The sequence below is a fragment of the Paroedura picta genome, chromosome 4 (genome assembly GCF_049243985.1).
Source record: "Paroedura picta isolate Pp20150507F chromosome 4, Ppicta_v3.0, whole genome shotgun sequence".
In the NCBI taxonomy this organism is placed as follows: Eukaryota; Metazoa; Chordata; class Lepidosauria; order Squamata; family Gekkonidae; genus Paroedura; species Paroedura picta.
Genome location: NC_135372.1, coordinates 59,915,553 through 59,938,530, shown reverse-complemented (window position 1 = coordinate 59,938,530; position 22,978 = coordinate 59,915,553). Strand labels below are relative to the sequence as shown.

The following is a 22,978-nucleotide window of genomic DNA, read 5'->3' as shown; positions in this document are numbered from 1 at the left end:
AGAAGGGAGGAAGGTGCATTTATAGGTGATAACAAGTCTCTTGTAGAGGTTTAAGCTCAGCAGCCACATGATATTAACAATTTCCAGATCTTTCCTTTATTCTGGTTTTAGTTATTTTAATGAGTTTTTAAATTTATTTTATTGGTTTTTAAGGTGTGATTATATTATGTATATTTTAATTTATTAGCTGCCTTGGCTGTTATGAGGGGGGGGGGGGAAGTTAAGTACAAATTTTGTAAATCTAGCCCTAACCAGATTCTGTAGATTAAAAAACAAAACATAAATGTAACACTCCTCATGGCACTTCTGTGATACATTTCTTGTTGTTCAATTTATTCAGTTGAAAAGATTAACATATATCTGTATAACAATGGCTGACACTGATCATGAATCGACAGAATCTTATGTACCACTTTTCCATTACAGACATACAGAGAAAAAATTTCTTACCACAAAAAGCAACCTTTTTGTAAAAACATTTAAAAATAGAGTTTTAAAAACTACAGTTAACTGCTGCAAAGACAAGTTATGGCTATAAAATAACAGAAGCTTTAAATAATATGCTGTGTGAAATCATTTGGCACAATGCAGTTTTCACTTACCTGTTCAACTGAGGCAAGTCGAACAGCCTTCCACCCTCCACCACATCCCTCCCTAGACCAAACCCCCAGACCCACTAAAACATCATCCTGATTGAATCTTTTAAGGTGTTAAGGCTAGAACACGCATTCAAGGTTAATTCATCAGATTTTTCCAGTGCTGGTGAAAAGTATAACACCATTATGACTGTAGAAGCAATCATAATATCACTCTTTTATCATTCTAAAAAGAACATTATAAAGTTATTTCTGCTAGTTTTAAAGTGCTGAGAGATGAAGTTAGATAGAAACAGAAGAGTCCCTGAGAAGGGTTAAGAGTACTGTGATGCAGGGCTAGGCAGCTACAGCAGACACATAGATTCTGACTACATCAGACAGGCTGGCTTTACATAAGTACTTAATTTGCAGGGACTGGAGCAAATGCGCATGCGCGGCAAGTCTGCGCGTGCACGTTTGCGCTGCCGGCATGCCAGCGGCCGCGGCTCCCTCTCCCCGCCAATTAGCTTGCGGCCCGGCAAGCTTCTCTTTCCACCCCCTCCCAAAGCAAGAAGCTTGCCGGGCCGCAAGCTGATCGGCCGCTTCGGCGGCCGATTTGCTCGCAGCCTGGCGAGCTTCTCGCTGTGGGGGGGGGGGCGGGAAGAGGGAGCCGCGGCCCAGCACCGAGGCCTTCGCGGCGCAACACCGGGCCGCAGCCCGGGGGTTGGGGACCACTGCTTTATCCGACTTGGATAAAACCTTTCTTATATTCTGAGGGCTATGGGGGAAAAAACAAAGAATTTGAAAGTTTAATGCATGCTGTCCTTTTCAGATAAATCCGCAAAACTCCGTGCACATCTAAGGTATGCCACTCCCTCTCCCTTTGGACTTTGGGATTAGGGCAGAAGGAAGACAAGATGAGACCTTGGCATCTGTTCATCTGAGTTCACCTTGGGGAAAAATGAAGGATCCATGAAAAGAGTTACTGATTGTTTTTGAAAGGAACAGAACTCCTTCCCGGAGGACAGCGCTGCTATTTCTGACACCTAGCATGCCACCATCACAGCCACTAAGAAGAGTTGATTCTTATATGCTGCTTTACCAGGAGTCTCAAAACGGCTTACAATCACCTTCCCTTTTATCTACCCACAACAGACACCTTGTGAAGTAGGTGAGGCTGAGAGAGTCCTGAGAGAGTCCTATTACTGCTCAGTCAGAACAGCTTTAGCACTGCTGCAGCGAACCCAAGATCACCCAGCTGGCTGCTTGTGGGGGAGCGTGGAATCAAACCAGGCTTGCCAGATAAGAAGTCCGCGCTGTGGACAGCTTCCAGGAAGGGAAATGATGTCACACTAGAGGCGCTATTTGCATCAGTTCCTTCATGAATTATTTGATGTACTTGCCAGATAAGAAGTTTGCGTTCCTAACCACTACACCACACTGGTGTAGCAACCATCTAATTCAGGAATGCGAGTTCCGCTGCCGGAAGAGGCTGAAATGGTGACAATGTTACTGCTTTCAGTACCATGGACAACTTCCAGGAAGGGAAACGATGTCACACTAGAGGTGCTATTTGAATTAGTCCTTGAAGAATTATTTGATGTGCTTGTTAGAATGCAAACTCCTGCAGCATCTGTGTTGTAGGGTCGGACTGGGTGCAGTGACCTCAGGCCAGGTCAGATGACACACTGGCCCTTGAAGTAGATAGTCAGACCTGGTCAGCAAGTGCCAGGGTCTTCAGTTGCCATGTACATGAAATCCAAATACCATTGGCTGCCAGGCTAAAAGGGAGCAACCAGGATCACTTTCGCCTGCTATACCCAGATCCTGTTGATCAAGTGACTGCTTAACAGGATGGGAGGAAAAGCATAAGCAGCTTCGTCAGCCAGTGGTGTATCATGGAATCCACCCTCACTGACAGAGAGCCGGGGAACCTGACAGGAATCAGGATACCTCTAGATTTTTTCTGACACCATCAGGTCAAGATACAGAAGACTGAAGCAATCCACCAGGAGCAGAAACATGTCCAGATTGAGGCCCCACACCCCTGGGTCCAGGCCCTGTCTGCTCAGCCATTTAGATGTTGTCAACTCCTTTGAGGTGTTCTACTCTGAGACCGGCCAGATATTGTTTCAATGATCAGAGCAACTTTGTCACTTGTCGACCAGTGTCCTTGACCTCATCCTGCCCTGGTGCTTGATATGTGCCTTGGTGTACATATTGTTGGTTTGCATGAAGACTTGACAAATGCTCGTGAAAGGCCTTTAACACTCCCTGGAATGCTCGCAGCTCCAATTAGTTGATGCTTGTCCTGACTTAGTCTGAGTCCACCACCCCCACACAGACTGTCCGCCACAGTGTACCCCCAGTCCCTCTTACTGACCTCCATAGTGACTACCACTGGGGACTGCAGGAGGAACAACATGCCCTGGCTCAAATTGCTGGGTAGCAACCACCATGTGAATTGGTCCTTGCTATCGTTCCCAAGTGGGGGAGGAGTGTCCACTGCAGCAGTCTGGCATAAAAGCATCCCCATGGCAGCATGATGAACCAAGGTCATCAGTGGGGAAGATCCATAAAGGACTGGAGTCGGAGAAGGGTCAGGCCCCTGAGGTGGAATACCCATTGCCTGTTAGTAACCCCTCCCCCCCCACCACCACTATACACACACTGTGGTAAAAGGCCAAAAAAAAAAAACCTCATAGGGAGGCCAGTTCCAACCTTGAAAAAAAGGGTCCTGGGCTGCTATAGATAGTGCCATATCACCTGGGACCAGAGAAAAAAAGCTGCAGAGGCACGAGAGCGTGGCCCAGGAGAAAGGGTGCACTAAATGGGCCAGCTGGACTTGATGCCATTGGGGCAGAGACAGTCATGGCAGCAATCCCAACTACCACATGGAAAGGGGCGCCAGGTAAAAAGGCAGGCCCTGATGCATCCAAAGCGGCGACAGAATTGGTGGGATCCCCAGCCAGAGCTTGCTACAGCCAAGCCCTATCAGTTGCCGCGGATGTTCTGGTATGCAGCACAGAGGTTACCACCAGCAGTGAGCTCAAGTGGGCCACCATATTTTAAAATATGGTGTAAACGGATACTGCCATTATGCTCAGTGCTGCCATTACAGAGCCCACCAGCTTACATCCTTTTCCCCTTCAGTTCCGTTGGCCTTTAGTCCCACCCTTGGTCTTTGCAGATGTCTTGAGGTGTCTTGAACTGCTCCCGTTCACCCTCTTGGGACTGTTCCTGAGCCCAGGGAGGTCCCAGATGCCTGGCCATGTGCAGAGATCCCAAGGCCCAGAAAGCTCTCACCCAAAGGGAACGCTGGCTCCTCCGCAGTCCCGTGGCACTCGGAGTCTCCAGTGTCATCCAGGGCAGTGGTGGAGAAGCACACTCCCTGAGACCTCAGGATGCCCACTCAGTAGGGCTGCTAACTGCAACCCAGCGCACACTGCAAACTGCTTCCCCCACTTGGAAGCCTTGGGAAGGGACTCAGCAGTCCTTAAAGTACACCTTCCCAAAGCCAGCAGCCCCCGTCCAGGACTCAGCAGCCTCCTTGAAGTCCTTCTTTTTTTGCTTTGGGGTTGCAGGGCCAGACTGACCTGCAAATGCAACCTCCATGTATTTTTCTTCCATATCAGAAACATTTCCTGAAGCTAATATAGGATCCTTGAAAAATTGCGAGGAGCTAGCCATAAGCCTAACTAGCTGAGCGAAGGGGCTATCCAAATTTGGAAAGGTCAGTTCTTGGTCACACAGTAAGGCCACCCAAGTTATTTGAATAGTTCTCCCTGAGCGACCAGAGCTATGACCTACTTCCCCCGCTGAATTAGAACTGATCCATTCCAACAGATTCCCTCCTACCCCCCTGACCAAAAAAATTGTCCAATAGCTTCAGAACATTTAATTGAAGAGTTCCTTTATTACTCAGGAATTTTTTTCAATTTGGGTCTGATGAATCTTTTGGGTGCTTAGATCTGGCACAATTCTGTATGGTCAAATGAAGGTCAATAGCTTTTATTTACAACATTTCAAGTACCCTTATGTTATAGAGAGGCTTTTCTTCCTTGCTTTCCATTTCAAATCTCTCTGCTCCTCTATACTATTCCCAGGACTTCAAAGGCTGTATCCTCCTCTGATTTGAGGGCAGGTTAAGGTCTTCCATATTCTTAATTAATTGCTTTCAGATAAACTACATTTCTATGACATTCTTAAATGTCTCATTTTTTCACATTCATAAAAAGTATTGTCCATAAATACAGTGAAATGTGCAACTGTAGCTTTCCATCCAATGATGTTTTTTGAACCTGACCTGAAACACTAACATTGCCCAGCAACAAACTATAGCACAGTTTTTCTGTACATCTATTCCCTAGGAATGTCAGTTTGGTGCTTTTGATAAGCTCTGTTTACTTATAAAGTCTTCCTCTTTCTTTCACAATTAACCATTTACTTTCTTTAATTGTTGTCTATGCAACCAATGAATTTATTCTTAACTTTTAAGCATGGCAAAAATAGATGAAAATAATTTAAGCTTAAGACTCACTGAAATTATACTATAAGTATCCTGTAAATACAATCCAATAACATAATTGAAAAGAGTATAAAATGAGTAAACTGTATGCACTACAGATCAAGGTTTAGATGATAAAAGATGCAAAAAAGGGGAGTGAGTCCAAATATATGTTGGGAAGAATATTATACATACTCAATGAAAACTGGAACCAAGAAGAATTACACTTAATATATAAAAACAAACTATTCTAATCGACACAGTCTGCTGATGTAACAGAATTGATTTTTGCTATATTTTCACTGTCATGAAAGAAGAGCATAGTCTGACGAAGAGTGCTTGCACTCGAAAGCTCACACCCTGAATAAATCTTTGTTGGTCTTAAAGGTGCTACTGGACTCTATCTTTGTTGAAAGGAAGTTATATTTTATCTAACTCCCCTAAAACCTGTTTATGTGAAACTCCTCTCTCTAACATAGTATTTCCTTGAAAAGATGTAAATTCCTGTCTACAATACTTGTATGATACCTGCCATCAAATTGCTGCCAAACCAATCTGTAAGGCAACTGAGAAACAAGTGGTAAATTGAAATATTTTATCATAAGAGAATCTGATACTTCCAACTAATTCATCAACGCCAGATGGATTGATCATGAAAAATATTCTACCAGACTCACAGGAAAAAATTTTAGAGCACAACTCACTAAAAAGAAAGGAGTCTCAGTTGCAAGAAAGCATAGACTCAAAAACAAAAGAAAAAAGAAGAAAAAAAAGAGGGGTGCTAGGCTACTAAGGAAGTATTTCAACAAGAAGACAACTACAAAGCAAAAAGAGATAAGAAAAATCTCAGAAGGAATAACAGAAATATCTTTGCCATTCCCAGCTATGCCAAACTTATTCTTAGCACCTGAGAGATGACCTGGCTTCTCTTATGCTTCTCTTATGCTATAGAAAACTGTCTTCATTTAGATGAAACAGCAGACAGTAGCATGTTATCAGAACAAGTCTTGAAAGTCTCTGGGCTCATATACTTCATCCTCCCCTTGCACAAAGCTCATACACTGAAGATAACCTGATTGCCAGCAAGTCATCATTTGTTGTGAGCTCCAAATCAGTTACAGTGGTGAACTGCAGTTTTCTTCTCTTTCCCTATCAATCAGGATTAAACTTCTTAGGATCGTTGTTTGCCACTGGCAAAATGCACGACAGCTTCTGTATAATGTAATGGTTAGACCAGCCTTTTTCAACATTTTTACCATTGAGAAACCCCTGAAACCTTCTTCAGGCTTTGAGAAACCCCAGAAGTGGTGTGATCATGCAGAATATGGTTGGGAAGCACCCAGGGCTCCTCCCCTTCCCACCCCCTCTAGGCCCATTATTGGACATTTTTGGTGGGGGTAAGAGGGTAAGTAAACATGACCATATATCAGTGGTTCTCAACCTGAGGGTCGGGACCACTTTGGGGATCGAACGACCCTTTCACAGGGGCTGCAGCAGGGCGAGCAGCTTGGCCAGGGGAACATTACCACTGTTGCTGCTCCTCCTGCAGGCACCCGCGCTCAGCTGTCAGCCACTCCAGCAGCAACTCCAGCACAGTGTAGTCTCCTGCCAGGCACTCCAGGTGGCAGCACAGCTCAGCAGGACAAGAGGCAGAACAGAACTGGGAAACCCCGGAAAAAACCACTTTATATACAATCATCATGAACAATGGATCTTTACGCCACTGGTCAGTTTCAGTTTAATTTCTGTGAAAGAACACTTGCATAATTTTATGGTTGGGGGTCACCATGAGGAACTGTATTAAAGGGTCGTGGCATTAGGAAGGTTGAGAACCACTGCCACATATGGTCATATCACCCAATAAATGTTTAACAATTTTTTAAAAATATATTAAAAATTAACTCCCACCCATTCAGGAAACCCTTCTAGGGCCATCAAGAAACCCCAGGGTTTCACAAAACCTCGATTGAGAAATCCTGGGTTAGACTGTTAAAAGATATGGGAGACCCAAGTTCAAATTTACACACTGCCATCAAACTCACTAGTTGCTGTGAGGATACATTTAAGGAGGAAAAATCACATACAGTATCCCTTAACTCTGTGGTGAAAGAGCAGTAAAAAAATGTTCTATATGAAAACACTGCTTTTAATCTGGTAGGTGCCTTTTCCATGCAACTGCTTCTGTATCAATTTCTCATTTCAAGTTGGCAGGAATACCGTATTTGCCAGCGTATAAGACAACTGGGCGTATAAGACGACCCCCAACATTTCCACTCAAAATATAGAATTTGTTACAATACAGTACCTGTCACTGTCACCATTGTACAGCCACAGCGCGACCGCAGCGCCTCTGGCCCGCCCCTGCATCTCCCTGTGACCGGCACTAGTGCACAAGTGCGAGCTCTGCGTAGACAAGGGGCAGGCCAGAGCGCCGCTGCTTCCTGCCGAGCAGAACGGGCCGGTCATGCCGAAAAGGCTGGCACCCCTGTCTCGCTGCTGATGCTTGACACAGCCACGCTGATGACCCGCTGCGACCACGCTAGATACCGTGCGATACTGGATGGTATGTAGAATGAGGTGGGCGGGCATCTGGAGGCCACTATAGGCACTGGGCGGGCATCGGGTGGCCACTATGGGCAACTATGTCCATCCCAACTGAAGTGCACCCGGCATATAGGATGACCCCCCCCACTTAGGGGCATGTTTTTCAGGAGGAAAAGTAGTCTTATACAGCAGCAAATACTGTAATTGACTGAGTGGAAGTAGAATGAGACTCTCATTACGCAGCACTGATTCTTGAATTACCATGCTGTTTGGAACATGAACTTGTTCAGACTTCAGAACTGAATTGCCTACCATTTCTTAACCAAGTAATGTTATGGTGACAAGAGAAGGAGAGGTCTATTTTCTGAGCCATTTGTCAAGGGAAAGTCCAGTTTCCAAGGCTGCAGTTAGCCTTGCCCCAAAAACCAGTTTAGCCCCAGGAAAACAGTTCTTTCAGCTTCAACTAGTTTGTCAGTTTATATTTCTCCTATTTAAAAACAAAATACAGATGAAGTCCTATACAATTGTCATATATACCAATAATGGGCATTTATGGTCACCATTATGCACTAGGGAGGGGAGGGGAAACTTAAAAAGCTGAAAGGAATTTCTTTTAAGGAAGTAACATTTTCTTCAAAATTATATAAATACACAAAATAGTGGTGTACTGTTTTGAAAATGAAAGGAATATGAGACTATTACTATGCTAAATGATATATCATTTGTCCATTGGAACATCAAGGTTTTACTCACAATAGAACTATAATATATAGAATAACAGCAGCATGGTCTATATTAAAAGAGCAGACAGGACTATACTACAGTGGTTTGTAAGTCAGCTAAAAATACTCAATCCGAGATCCTCTTATGAAGCCTGTAGAAGAAAATTAGAAGTTTGCATGTACACAATTTTCACAGATAGCGCTGACACTCAAGCACTGAGAATTAGATTCACAGTCCTCTTCTGCTCATGTAAAAAGGAGTGGCAACTTTTGCCAATCACTGTAAACCCCTACCTTGTACCCACTACTATTCTTGAGGATGTCCTGGAGATGTCCCTCCCACCATGAGCTCAGCTTTTCAGGGAACACTGATGGTTGCAATGGGAAGAAAGAGATGAGCAAGATTTAGACCTTTTCATCTACCCTAAAATTTATAACTCAGCCATGAGGTATTTATTTCTACTTTGGAGACAGTTAAATTTTCTGCAAGACTAAAACTCTGTAAAACAAGAAATCCAGATCCAAAATCTGTTGCAGTCTAAATTTGTGAAATTTGGAAGTTCTGTACAAATTACAAATATTCCTATAAATTTTGATTATTAAGTGATTTGCAGTGTGATGACAAAGCATGACTTTCCAACAACAGAGTCTAACATATGGAAACTATCACAATTATTTCTGACAACAAAGTAGGTAATGCCTGGATACTTTGATAATTTCAAGGAGTTTATGTAGATGTTAACATCCCCAAATCTTTAAGGGATCACCTGTAGTACGTTGCGCTAGCTACCCTTAGACCCTCCTCCTTTTACATACTAATTTCCCCCCCAAGCTTGCAATAGTATTAACATTAAACAGGTTAATTTACAAGCAAATTTAAGCCCAGCTTCAAATTATAGTTAAAAACAAATCTAGGTAAACATTAATCTTGGATCAGCCAACAACTATGATTAAGACTGGGAGGGAGGGAGGGAGGCAGGGAAGTAACAAAGGACACAATATCCTTCGCTATAGTTAAGTGATAAAGTTGGGTAATGTATGCAAACTCTTAAACTACTGTGCTTGAACTTAAAGAGTGCCAATGAGCAACTTTATATATTCACATTAGACAACACTATGCTAGGGTCAAACAATCAGCTGCCTTCATTTTTTAAAAAAGGTTTTCCTTATCTTTTCATCACAGAACAGTGTAGCAAGGCAAAATAAACAAAAACCCCATGTGCTGTTCAAACATCCTTCACAAAAAGCAGAACAATTTCAAGCAACTCAGTACTGGTATGCCCAGAGAGTAACTGTTATTAGGAGACAGATAGCATAAAAATTGGTAAAGTCTAAGACAGAAATTCCATTTTTCAAGCTTCTCTATGGGTTGCTAATTATTTCAAATGTCTGGATTAATTAATAATGTTTTTTGCAGGGCTCATATGCATGTGCTTCTACCATTTTAGCCCCACTGAGTAGTCTTGATAGCTATTTAGATGGCAGCATTGTGAAATATTTTCACCTGAAGAAATATTGTATAAACATTTGACTACTCAAGCTCCTCTAACTTCCAATGTTCATGAAGTTTTAATAACCCAATGTCTCCTTGGTTCCTCTTGCTTCTTTTGCTAGTATGGACCACAATAATTAAGTGCATTTGTTTCATGCAAGAACCCATGCAGTACACGCAAATGCCACGCCACAGTACAAAGTACTGAAAAGATAAGAAAATATCGTTCTTCTCGGATATTAGGATCCAATTTATTTTTGTGAAAGACCAACATAAACTAGAAAAAAATGACTATATGAGGAAAATAATGATTAAACATGAGGTGCCAAAAATAGTACAAACAATTGTCTGTGTATAGTCTATATCAGTATTAATTTATCTAAGAAATGGGTTGTAATGACGGATTACAAGAAAGAAAATCCAACACGATCAAGCTGGCATATCTTCTAATTAACAGCAGCAGCCTCTTTTGAATTTAGCCAGAAAATGGAAAGAATTCATCTCTGAACTATTTACATACATGAAATAACGCTGGATCAAAAATAAAACAATGAGAATTAAAAAAAAAAACAGGCATGAAAAAATGGACAATAGCAACCTAAGTTTACAAGTTGCTAAAGTTGTTTCTCAAATTTCAGTGTCTGTTTCAGAGAATTTCAAATGTCAGCTGAATTAGTAAATGAATTTGTCAAGTCTGATGAGAAAAACGTATACAGACAGACTTGATTTTACGTCTGTAACAAACATACCTGTCCCAGTCAAAAGTCCAGCACTCTTCTTTCGTGTATAAGCGCGTAAGTGGTTGGACAGGCTAACAGCACTTGTAAACGCCGTATTGCAATGCACACACGTTCTAAGCTTCACAGGCATACCTATCATTCAAAAGAAAACTATAATCCAGTTCTCTTTAAAAAAAATGAAACTCTCAAAGCGTTTTGAAAAATTCTGTATTAAAAACTGACCGCTTTAAAGTATGTTCACGGCATTGGAACAATTGTTTCATACACCAGAAGGATTCGAGCTAATGGCTATTACTTTCATATGTGGCATTTAGCACAAAACATGCTATTTTGTGAGAAAAATGGAAGGCGCGATTTGAATCCCTAAGCTTCTCTGAATTTAACACCTATTATCACTTTCCTGCTGATCTTCACATTATACAGATTATTTCCTAACCCCAAAATGCAATCCTGTGATTTGAATAGCACAATTCTGTTAAGAAGTTTCAAAGCTTGAAACATTCCCAATAAAGAGAATTAGAAAGTCTAGTTGACAAAGTGGTAATTAAAGTGTTTTATCCACACGACTGTAAAAGGCTCAATACTAAATTAGGCTGCTGATGAAGGCTGGGAGAAAAAGGTGGTAAAACACACCACTGCACAGCTGTTAGACAAAACATTTTATTCAGTGCATTTTATCTTCATTACTTTGAATGCGCAATCAATACTGAAAGTTAATGATTTGTAGTTTTTGCTAAAATCTTTGTGCTAAACAAATGATCAACAAACTAACATCTTAACTATCACAGGGGAGAACACATGGTGAAACAATACCAAACTACATCAGACAAAGAAACCAGTACAAATGGTTTCTTCTCGATTGGACTTTCATACACAAATAAAAGTTTCACTGCCTTTCTCAGAATGATATTGTCCTGGACAACACAGGTTTCTTCATATTTCTTAAACTACATTAGGAAAAAAAAAACAATTCAAAACGTTTATCAAAGAAAAAGCCAGTTGAAGAAATAGTGATGTTTAGCTATATGAAAGATAAAAATATTTAAAATAAAAAAGCTATATAATAAACATGAAATTTAATTTAATTCAAAAAAAGGTATTGCACGGGGACAGTTTTGAGATCATTAATTTTAGTAACTAATAGAGCAATGCAACTTAATAGCCAATACCTATGTTAATCACATTTACCTAAAGAGTCCTATTTATAACTATAATGATGCAAGTGGCTTTCTATTTTGGGATGAAATTTAGGAAATGTGCCACCTAACATTAAGCAGCACTGATACAAGGCAACAAAGCATTAAGGTACTTGTCTTCAAAGTTTATGTTTTATTGGGAAAGCTAACTTAAAGGAGTTCATCAAAATATTTAAATAAACCATATATAGCTTATAAATACCATAACTTTTCCAGTGCCTTTATTATACAGATCAAGTTTTAGAATGTCAAGACATCACTGAAATGTCCAAAAAAAGGAACCAGAGAATAATCAGTAGAACCATGCAATGTACCCATAGCTGTATTATACAACTTCATGCTGCAGGTGTAGGACCCAATGTTTCAAAGTTAGCCCATCAAGAAAACGTATGGTTTCACCTGCAGTCTGAAGCAGCATCCTGCAGCCACAGACCTAATGCATGAAGTCTGCTGATCACGTAACTGTTCCTAAAGAAGAATCAGGTATTAGGGCAATTACTGCACTACCTAAAGCAATGATAACAATACAAGATCATGCACTTCAATCACAGAGTATTTTACATAAATATTTACTCAAAATAAAACAATAATAGCTGTAAGACAGTTTGTGCAGAGGTGTTGTCAAAGGATTCCAAGTAGAATGTCCCTGAGCCATGAGAGCCAAGATTGAGGTATCTTTAAAAAGAGTACTCTAAAACTATGCTATGAGGACTATGAACAAGAGTAGCCTATAGTATTAATTTGTTTGCACAATGCCTAAGAAATTCTCAGTTAATAAAATTTCAGAGATTTTGTATCAGAACCCTCATGGCAACAACTGTGTTCAAACAAGCCTATGGCACACACAGGATATAATAACCTAGAAATAGAGCAGTCCATCCATCATCTACAATTAACCAACCAAGCATGCATTAAGCTTACAAAATGTTTACAGTCTCTTCTCCCACTCGCTAAGATTAAAAACAATCCTAACAATATGAGCAGATTATATGTTGTTACAGTTCTATCTGTACCATGTATCTCTGAAAGATGTAGGGGTTACCCAAGATGTGAAGCATCTGAGTATTACATCATGTTTGGTTAAATTGAGTTCACATATTTTCTTCTCTATGAGATCCTTAATTGTTATAGATCATAAGCAGTGTTCTATTAAGAACTCACCTTACATGCAAAAAATTGATTCTACATGCTTAGAATCATGCAAGAAAAAACTTCAGTAAGAACTACTTTTAAATTAACAAAATCCTATGGTGCACTGTGTTCTTATAGTTGATGCTGTAATGGAATGATAAAAATAACTATAACAAAGCATCTTACCTGACTGCATAGTCAAGTCCATTTTCTGTGGCTGATACATCAAAGGACTGTCTTCATCTAGCGGAAGAACGCATTTTTGAACAAACCTCTTTCTTGCAGTCTGATTATGGATCTTTTGAGGAGATATCTCAATATTTCTTTCTTCTCCTAACCTTTTATTTTTCAGAAGTTCTATCAGTGTAAGTGACTGATTTCTTTTTTCATCATGTAGTACTGATTTTGCTTCATCACATTCATTGAGGAAACTCAGCCCTTCTTCCTCTGAGGCAGACACCGATATATCTTCAGTCTTTAGGCCATTGCGGTATGCTTCAAGAGGTATAACATTTTGAGATAAAAAATCATCATTGGATGAAAGTTTCTGAGCAACAAATGGTCTGGGAATCACACGCCGACTGTTCAGTGCCTTCAGGATTTTTTCATATTTTTCTTCATTCTGCATCATCTCATTTAGAACGCAGATTGGAGACTTGTGAGCATCCCATTTGGTTTTACCAAGCCTTTTCAGGTGTCCTCGAACGTGATTAGACAATCCAATTTTAGTGTCAAACCAACCTCCACAGAGCTGGCAGGTGTGTTCGGAAGAACTTTCTGATTTCTCAATAGCTAGAAAAAGGAAAATATGTTATCAATTTATCAGACACTAGCAAGCAGCCTGCCCAAACGGTTTGTGTCACATTTTCAGCCAACAGCATAAACAATAAAATCATCCCTAGAGAGACAAAACTAGTTCTACATCAAACATCTTTTACATCTCTCCCTACCCAGCACACCATTGCTAAAAAAGACTCTTACCTTTTCTAACTCGTTTAACTGGAGTTCCCGTCACAGTTCTTTTGAAATGCTGCATTTTGTCACTTGTTGCTATCTGCTCAGGTGAGACAACATGACGAGCTTCGTAGCTTAACCCAGCTCTGTGAAGATGCCCACGCACATGATTAGACAATCCGACACCAGTTTCAAAAGTTGCTGGACAATACGGACAGGTTTTTTTCTCAAGTGATAAGTCAGTCCAATGGAAAACTGAGTTATGCTTTGGCAATGTTGTGCCTATGCTTTCTAAATTATGAGGATCTTGAAAGTCATGCAGGTAATTGCTACCTTCTCCGTCTTCATAATACTCAAAATAAAATCCATCATTTTGCTCATATCTAAGAGAAGATTTACCGCCAGCTTCTTCAATTTTACCTTTAAATAAAGGGAACAGGTTTACATGTTCCTGATTAATATCACTGTAAGAGCCATCCTCCACAGACCGAGTAGTGTAATCACACAGTTCAACATTATCCCATGAACTTTCATCCTCCATTTCATAGCTGTCTTTTTTCCCAGCAAGTTTCTGCAAAACAACAACAGTCATTTTATGTAGAAAGTCTGGATAACTGTCCAAATCATCTGCTGTTACAGAGCCTTCCCTTCTGGGTCTTTTAACCGATCTTTTTACAGTTACATGTCTATCTGAATAGACCCCTGGTCTTTTTGCCTCATAGTTAAGAGAATCCATAATAAATTTATTATGAGAATTATTTGAAGACAATAAAGGTAAAGATCTGACAGATCTTGCAGCTTCCTTTTTTAAGTATAAAAGATAAGGGCTGCTAGATTTTTTAATCCTATGGTTTTCATGTTTATACCTGTATAAATAATTACCGCTAGCTTTGACAGTAGTCTTTTGCTTTCCTGCATGATGTAAATATCTAAGTTTTTGGCCAACACTATTTTTATTCAAAATAGGCTTGTCTGTAGAGCTTTGACTGTACACACTTACAGCTGACTGTGCAACGCTTTTCCGAGCCTTCTGTATCCTGGAGGGTCTCCTGTGAAGTTTTGCAAAGTTACTTGACTGGAATGCAGAACCAAACGGTCTCTTTATATCCTGTTTCAAAACAGAGTTCTTTGGAAAGGTAGATGATTGTTTGATCAAATGTTTAGTCCTGCTACCAAAACCTAAAGGTTCTTCTATCATGTGACTTTTTCGCTTTTCTAATCTAAAATGGCTACCAAAAGGATCTATGCATGATGCTGGATGCAAGTATTCCATGTGTTTCTTTAAAATGCTTCTGGCTGATGTAGTAAATGGACACATTTTGCACAAATAGTCAACTGACTTCTTTGATGATTCCATGTAGGAATCTTTTACCAATGTTTTCTTCTGGAACTTTCTCTGAGATAAATCTGTAGTGATCATTGAACATTTCACCACTGCCCCATGAGCGATTCCTCGATGGCATTCAAGTTCACTCTCTGTCACTGCCATGAAGTTACATTCTTCACAGCAGTAGTACCTTTTATCTTTCTCATGGGTTTTAGCATGTTGCACAAAGGTTTTGGGACAATTGGTACCAAATACACATTGTGGACACTGTAACCGTGCACTCCTACCCTCATCTTGGAGTTCTTTCAATTCACGAATTTCCTCCATCAGCTTCTGTCTTCTTTCCTGGTGAATTATCATATGTTTAAGAAGGGAATTGCGGTCTCGAAATGTCCGGCCACATTCCCTACATGCATAAGGCCTTGGAACATTTAAATGTCGAAAATGACTATTGCCATCCAAGTGATACATCATGTGTCTGTGCAGGTGTTTCTTTTCCCTAAAATTCACATTGCACTTGGTACAGGGGTAAAATGATGGCTCATCAGTACTGAAGTTAGATGGTGATTCTAAATCATCTTGTTCACATTTGTTTAACAGAGAATTAGAAAGAAAAGTGCCAGTGTGAACAGGAGAAGTATCACCTGCACATTTATCACTTGGATTATAGATTAATTGCTGGATGGCATCCACAACATCCAACTCCTCATCTATTGATTCAGGCTTCACTTTTGCTAATGAAAATCTCTCTGCTTCTACTACCTGAAGGTTCTCACCCTGCTCCAAAAATTCAACATCTAATGACTCTGAGTTATCAGGAATATAATCTGATTCATTAAAACAGTCTTCAGTATAACGAGTTATTTTGCTAACATCCATCTTTCTTTTTCTCCTTTTCTGTACAACCACTTCAGGCTGAGCTAGTGACTTCTCCTCAGTTTCTTCATTTGTCATAAGAAATTCTATAAATTCTTTTTGTGGATCCCAGTTTGCATCACTTTCTGTTCTGAAATCACCTGTACCTGAGGAAGCACCTGTTAATGATTTGTTACTGTCATCTTTTTCTAGTGAACTTTTGCTACCCTCACATGCATCTACTTGACTTACTAAAGTGCTGTCTGATTTTATGCTTTTTCCTATAGATGACTGTGTATCACAAGCAACTGAAGCAGAGGGAGGTAGATTTTTTGTGGAATGTGTCAGGTTCTTAGAATGTGCTGTTTCAGGTAACAAAAACAAAGCTTGGTTTTGATTTGAGTTCTGGGATGAAGTCTTTGTGGGAAGCTGGGGATCATGTACCACTGTTGTAGATGAACAAGAATCTGCTTGATGGACCGCAGTTTGTGCAGTGGTTAATGAAATGCTGCCTTTATTCATCATGGAAGTTTTAGATAAAGTGGAGTGTAAAACTGGTCCATTAACAACAGTTTCTGTAGGCAGGAGAATGTTTTCGCTAGAAACAGTAGGAGCACCAGTGTGTATAAATAAAGATGTCTGGCCTCCACTTAAGGCTTTTTCAGACTTGTCCTTTGATAGCTCTTCAGGCAATGTATTTTTCTGAAATGATGTTTCAGTCTCTTGTGATTTTCCAGAGATGAAACTGCTGTCATCTAGCAGTCCTCCTTTAGCACCAATAATCTCAGTATTTATCTCTGTATCATCCATACTGTTGGTTTGCCCATTAAGATCACATATGCTAAAACAAAAACAAAGACATCCTTATTAGAATTTCTACTGTGTAAATGAGGAAAACAGTTTTGCATTTATCTTAAGGAAATTTCTTTTTACATTTAGATGACATTAAAGCAATTTTCAAATCTAAGATGATTCGACACCCTCTGCTTCACAATAGTTAATGAAGGTAAGCAATTTCAGTGAAAACTGCCATTTACCGTATTTGCCGGCGTATAAGACGACCCCCCAACATTTCCACTCAAAATATAGAGTTTGTCACATTACATTACAGTGCTATGGGCCACTATGGGCAGCTATGTCTATCCCAACTGAAGTGCACCCGGCGTATAGGACGACCCCCCCCCCACTTGGAGGCATGTTTTTCAGGGGGGAAAGTAGTCTTATACACCAGCAAATACTGTATCTAAAAACATTTATCCTCCATATTACTTCTAAGAAACTGAAATGGTTTCCAAACAGAAAGTGGAAAATACACCCTAGAAATTTAATAATGAAGCCTAGAGGAACCTCTTTGATCCAACCAGGTATTGTAGGCAGTAAATGCTGGAGAAAAATCATACAAAATGGTCTCCATCTCTCTCTTCCATTGCTGAAAGCAGAATGGCAGAGCAAGATTTCCATTTACACATGAGAGAAATGGGCAATTTTAGCAGCCATAAGTCTACCAGCATCAATTTTTCTAGGGTCACAAGGGACTGGTGGAAGGCACAGAGTAAAGGAGGTAGAATGAAATATCTGCTTCTAGAGCTCCTTCTGCTAATAGTGCGCATTTTCAACACCAGACGAAGAAATCCAGTTTCAGTGTTTTGTTTCCCCACCCTACGCATTTCATGCTTTAAATAGCAATCAATATTATATATATGCTTTAAATATCAATATTAAGGTCTTTGTTATAATTCAAATTTATTTTGTATGCGTGGCTTGCTGTTCCAGCCATGACAATTTCACCACTGAGATGCTATGAACAAGAATCAGCTATATATGCAAATGGGAGTTACATAAGGATGGCATAAAACACAGCATAATATTTGTTTTAATGGTAAGCAGTAGCACAAGAGAATATTGCCATAGATTTCTCTAAATTACTGCACATTTGTAACATATTTTAATTTAAAAAATATGGATGATTACAACCTGATGGAATTGGACCTGCTGAAGAGATCCACATGCATAAAAGGAGTAAGAGTTTCAGCACCACCACCTCCTGCAGCAACCCTCTAACTTGCCCTTTATAGTGCTTTCTGGGTCTCCTGCATTTCAGGCAGCAGTGGGAGGGGGAAGATAAGAAATGCCTTCTCATGCAGAGCACCATCAAAGGAGAGCATCAGCTGGACACAAAATGTAAAACAACTTAACACCATGACCTAGATATAAAATGTACGTCTAGCTCCAAATTCTTAAAATGGTTTTGGGTTTGTATTTTTAAATAGTAGTCCTCTATGACAGTGATCCCCAACCTTTTTATCACTGGGGATCGGTCAACGCTTGACAATTTTACTGAGGCCCGGGGGGGGGGGTAGTCTTTTGCCGAGGGATGTCGCCGCTGCTCCACTTGCTTTCCCGCCGCCGCCCCCTGGGGGGGCGCTGCCAGCAGCAGCTGTGCAGTGCCAAGCCGAAGGGGAGCCCCAGCCAAAGGTGAGCCTGTGGCAGAGTGGCAGGGCAACCCCCAAGGCAGCAGCCGGGGAGGAGGACAAGGAGGAGCCACGGACCGGTACCGACTGATCCGGACCGGGGTTTGGGGACCACTGCTCTATGAGATATACGTCAATCCTAATCTATTATATAGCATTTACATATGCAGTTCTAAAGGGGACACCCCCAATTCTAATAGACATGTTTAATTTTGGGGACATGTCTAAAGTAACTGACAGTGCTCCAAATTCTCAAAACAGCTTTAGGTTTGTATTTTTAAATACTAGGCCTCTATGACATATACATATGACATGTCTGACTGGGGAAGGCACTGGCAAACCACCCCGTATTGAGTCTGCCATGAAAACGCTGGAGGGCGTCACCCCAAGGGTCAGACATGACTCGGTGCTTGCACAGGGGATACCTTTACCTTTACCTTTATGACATATACGTCAATCCTAAGTATCTATTATATGGCATTCCAATATGCAATTCTAAGGAGGAACCCACCCCTCCCAAATTCTAATAGACATGCCCAATTGTCTAAAGTAACAGACAGTGCCACCCTGCTCAGAGTTACACCTTATAGCCCACTGACTGGTTGGTACTGTTAGATACCCTGGCTAAATGAATGAAGACTACAAAGCACGCTGTGACTAAATTCTTAGATATTACTAGACAAAAGCTATTAAGAATCTAAGTGCAGTTTTCTCATTATACTTTATCTGAATATGTCATATTCAATAAATAATTTTTCTCCTAACCAATTTGTCTGAGAAATCATATTATAGAACTTTATAAAAATAGTATTCTAAGGCTAATAAGGTAAACATTTTACAATCAGAAGTAGCTGGAAAATACATCTTAATGCATTTGTCAAATACAGACTTACAAATACAGGCTTACAAAATATATTAGTAATGGACACACTTTCATGGGCAACAGATGGGATTAAAATCAGATCATTGCTTGCAGCCTATTTTAAAAGCTGAGTAGTGAGGTTTCCATGCTGAGTTAAAGCTGAAAATAAAGTCATAAATATTTATGGATGTATTATCTTCCATTGTTGAAAGTGATTTATACTCCAGCCCCTGTTAAAGCTTTTAATTAAACAAGAGTTACCTGCTTTTAACAACTGTGCATTTTTGATATTAACAGATTTACAAAGGAAAAAAATAGATTCTGAATAAATCATATTCAACTTAATCACCCTAAAATGGTGATAATGCAGCACCCAGTAGGAGCTATATTAGTACATTCAAGGGGGTGAAAAACAGTACAAAAGCTGTTAAGCAAGACTACAAAGGGGTTAATGAAATAAAATGCAAAGTTCAAGATCACTCACTGCACTGGTTACCTTTGAAAACGTATCAACTGAAATGAAGTTTTTGTTTTTTAGGATATTTATGATCTTGGAAAGATGTATATTTTCTCCAGCACATTACACTCACAGAAGTAGACAAATGTATGCTCAGTCAATTTGTAAGTCTGTATTAGCTTTTCTCAACAGGAAGCAACGTTGCTAACGAAGTGGTAAATTCAGTGTTAATGAGTGGCTTCACTGTTGCCACCTCTGAGGTAAAACCTTTCATGTACCATGTTCCATCCATCTGTTCTGGTGTTAGGGGTTCAGAGAAAGAACAGACGTTTCCCATTTAAAGCAACTTTGTTGGTACCCCCTGAACAGCAGGGTGGTAAACTAAGATATCATGTTTGCTCAGAGATGGCAATTCTCATTATCAGAATGGCTCCAAGGAAACCTTCCACAAATCTGCATGAAGATACCAAGCTGCGTTGCTTCCACATACAGGAAATGTTAAATGCACAAATACTTTAGATGATTTTGGGATTTGATAATTATGAAATGCTTTTCTTTTGTTAAATCAGATAAAATATTTTCATGCAATGAAGCCTGTTCAACTGACTCTGATTTTTAATTGATTTAAATGAAATACTATAAGCCTTGAATGTTTATGAGAATCATAAAAATCAAAAGAAGCCACTAACAAAACTAACCCCCCCAATCTATTTCAAGAGATCATGTAGCACATTCAATCCCTATAAGCCACAGAAGTCAGAAGTTTCAACATGGACTGCACCATCATCTACATGTCTAAAGGGTTATTACATGACAGACTTGGATTCTGCTGTCTAAATTTCATGCTGAAACACCATCAGTCCTTTTTAGGAATGTTTGCCTGTAGTTCTTATTGTGCAATAAAGCAGCAGAAAAGTTATATAACACTGATTTGCAGACCTTGTGAGAAGAACATTATGACATTGTTTTCTTAGCAATGGACTTCAAGGTTCGGTAGTTTTTATTTTATGTTTAACTAGATTGTCTATTACGCTTTAAAGTGCATACAAAATATGGATTAGACCAGGGGTAGTCAAACTGCGGCCCTCCAGATGTCCATGGACCACAATTCCCAGAAGCCCCTGCCAGCGAATGCTGGCAGGGGCTCCTGGGAATTGTGGTCCATGGACATCTGGAGGGCCGCAGTTTGACTACCCCTGGATTAGACTGTTAGAATTCACAACAGTTGTCTTTAAATTTATTCCACCTGTCAGATTCTAAAATCTTAAACAGTACATTTCAGACTTCTGATACTGGAATGCAAAAATAATTGATGGTTCCAGTCTAGACCCGTTCCCCATTTAATAATTTATTCCTAAACTGGAAACAGATTAAGATTTTAAACGAGTATTTGTGTGGAAATGATTAAGAAAACAATAAATGACATGCTATGTTAATAATGATGCTACTGCACAGATGGAACAACAAAGTATTAAAAAGTCAACTAAAAAGCTAGTAACAAAATGATTAAACATGAAAAAGAGTTCTTTGGTTTTAAAGGTTCAACATTATATTTCTTTAACATGCCAAGAACAATATCATCCATCCCCTCAAGGAGCTAAAGTGGCAGAGGGAACCCTTGATCAGCATTTGTTTACTTCATTCACACCCCAACTCTCTCCATAATTGGGACACAAAGCTGTTTACAATTAGGGGGTCTGCATTTGGCTAATCTGAGCAAAAGTCCTAAAAATAATTATAGCTAAAACTAAAGTTATAGGGATGGACCAGAACCAATGGGATAAAATTAATTCAAAAGAAATTCTGTCTAAACATCCAGAAGAAATTCCTGAAAGAGTGGTTTCTCAGTGGAACAGGCTTCCTCGGGAGGTGGTGGGTTCTCCATCTTTGGAAATTTTTAAACAGAGGCTGGAAAGCCATCTGGAGTGGAAGGTTACAGTGGATAAGCAATAGGGTTGTGAGTGTCCTGCATAGTGCAGGGGGTTGGACTAGATGACCCAGGCAGTCCCTTCCAATTGAGCCATCCAAAGACAAGGATGGTATTTCTACATACTTGGGGAACATCCTAGGCACACAAAGCAATATAACTTAGTAAATTAATCAAAAGGAAAAATATACAGTCTAATGAGGACTTAATATGCTCCATAAGGATCAGGATGTTGAGAGCAACTGAGTGTGAGTTAAAGAAGGGGGACCATTTGCCCAGCCTTCCAAGAGCTTGAGAGAGACTTAGCGGAGGGGGGGGGGGATTCCAAAATGTTCTCCCCAGCAAATATCCAGCTTGTTTTGATCTGTAAAATATAATTCAGGTTACAAACCAGTACTTCAGATTTCTATGTGAGTACTCAATGACACAGTGACTTAACAATTCTTTCAGAAAGAAACAAGCATGCCTTAAAGAGCTCTATTTAATTTTCTGCATAAACATTTCATTTTCTGGAAAAAATCATAATGAGTTCTGTAGCTATAGCTGCCTGTAGCCATATAATGTAAGCTTCAAGAAATGAAGCACAAAGGTCAAATCTGTCTTCAAGATGACAGATCATCACTTAAATGCCTCAGGCTAATCTTATTGTCTCAAAAATCTCAAGCATCAGTATTTTTGCAAACTATCAGCACTTGCTATAACACCCTTGCTACACTACATCTTGAGGTTACTACAGAAGAAATGAGGTGATAATTGCATATTAACATAATTATTCTGTAATCCCCTCTGAGCAAACTTCCTAGGTCACTCAGTAATTCCGATTAGATTCAACCTTCCTGTCATATCTATGCTGCCCACTTTCTGTTCATTAAGAATTCTTTGAAACAAAAGGCAGTTAATTTTAGTATTTTATGTACATTATTAATTGTATTTATTACAAGTGGGTTAATATACATTGAATTCTTGTTTCATAATGGCAACCTTTTCCATGTAAGATGGTTACACAAATTATGACAGTCTCCTCATACAAATGCTAGCTCGTTTAAACACAAAACCAAACTAAATGTTATGCTAGTGCCCACTAGCACAGTTACATTTAAGAATTCGTCGAATTCAATTAAAAAAAACTAAACTTATATTTAAAGAACTATGAGTGGAAGTATAGCTACTAGCAGTGTTTTGCAAATATGTACATACTAGCAGAAGTGTTTATGCCAG

General features: G+C 39.8%; 1 protein-coding gene across 10 annotated transcripts in view; it reads right to left on the bottom strand.

Annotated features, from left to right (window-relative positions):
• Positions 1-22,978, bottom strand: part of ZNF644 (zinc finger protein 644) — a 57,753-nt gene that overhangs the window by 10,104 nt on the left and 24,671 nt on the right. For 8 of the 10 annotated variants that reach the window (XM_077333053.1, XM_077333057.1, XM_077333052.1 and 5 more), the window contains 3 exons: positions 13,889-16,884; positions 13,094-13,699; positions 10,590-10,712 (listed from right to left, as the gene is read on the bottom strand). In XM_077333053.1, coding sequence (XP_077189168.1) covers positions 10,590-10,712; positions 13,094-13,699; positions 13,889-16,853 — 3,694 coding nt within the window. In that variant the 5' untranslated portion in view covers positions 16,854-16,884. The remainder of the gene's footprint in view (positions 1-10,589; positions 10,713-13,093; positions 13,700-13,888; positions 16,885-22,978) is intronic. The other 2 variants (XM_077333060.1, XM_077333051.1) reach the window with 2 other exon arrangements.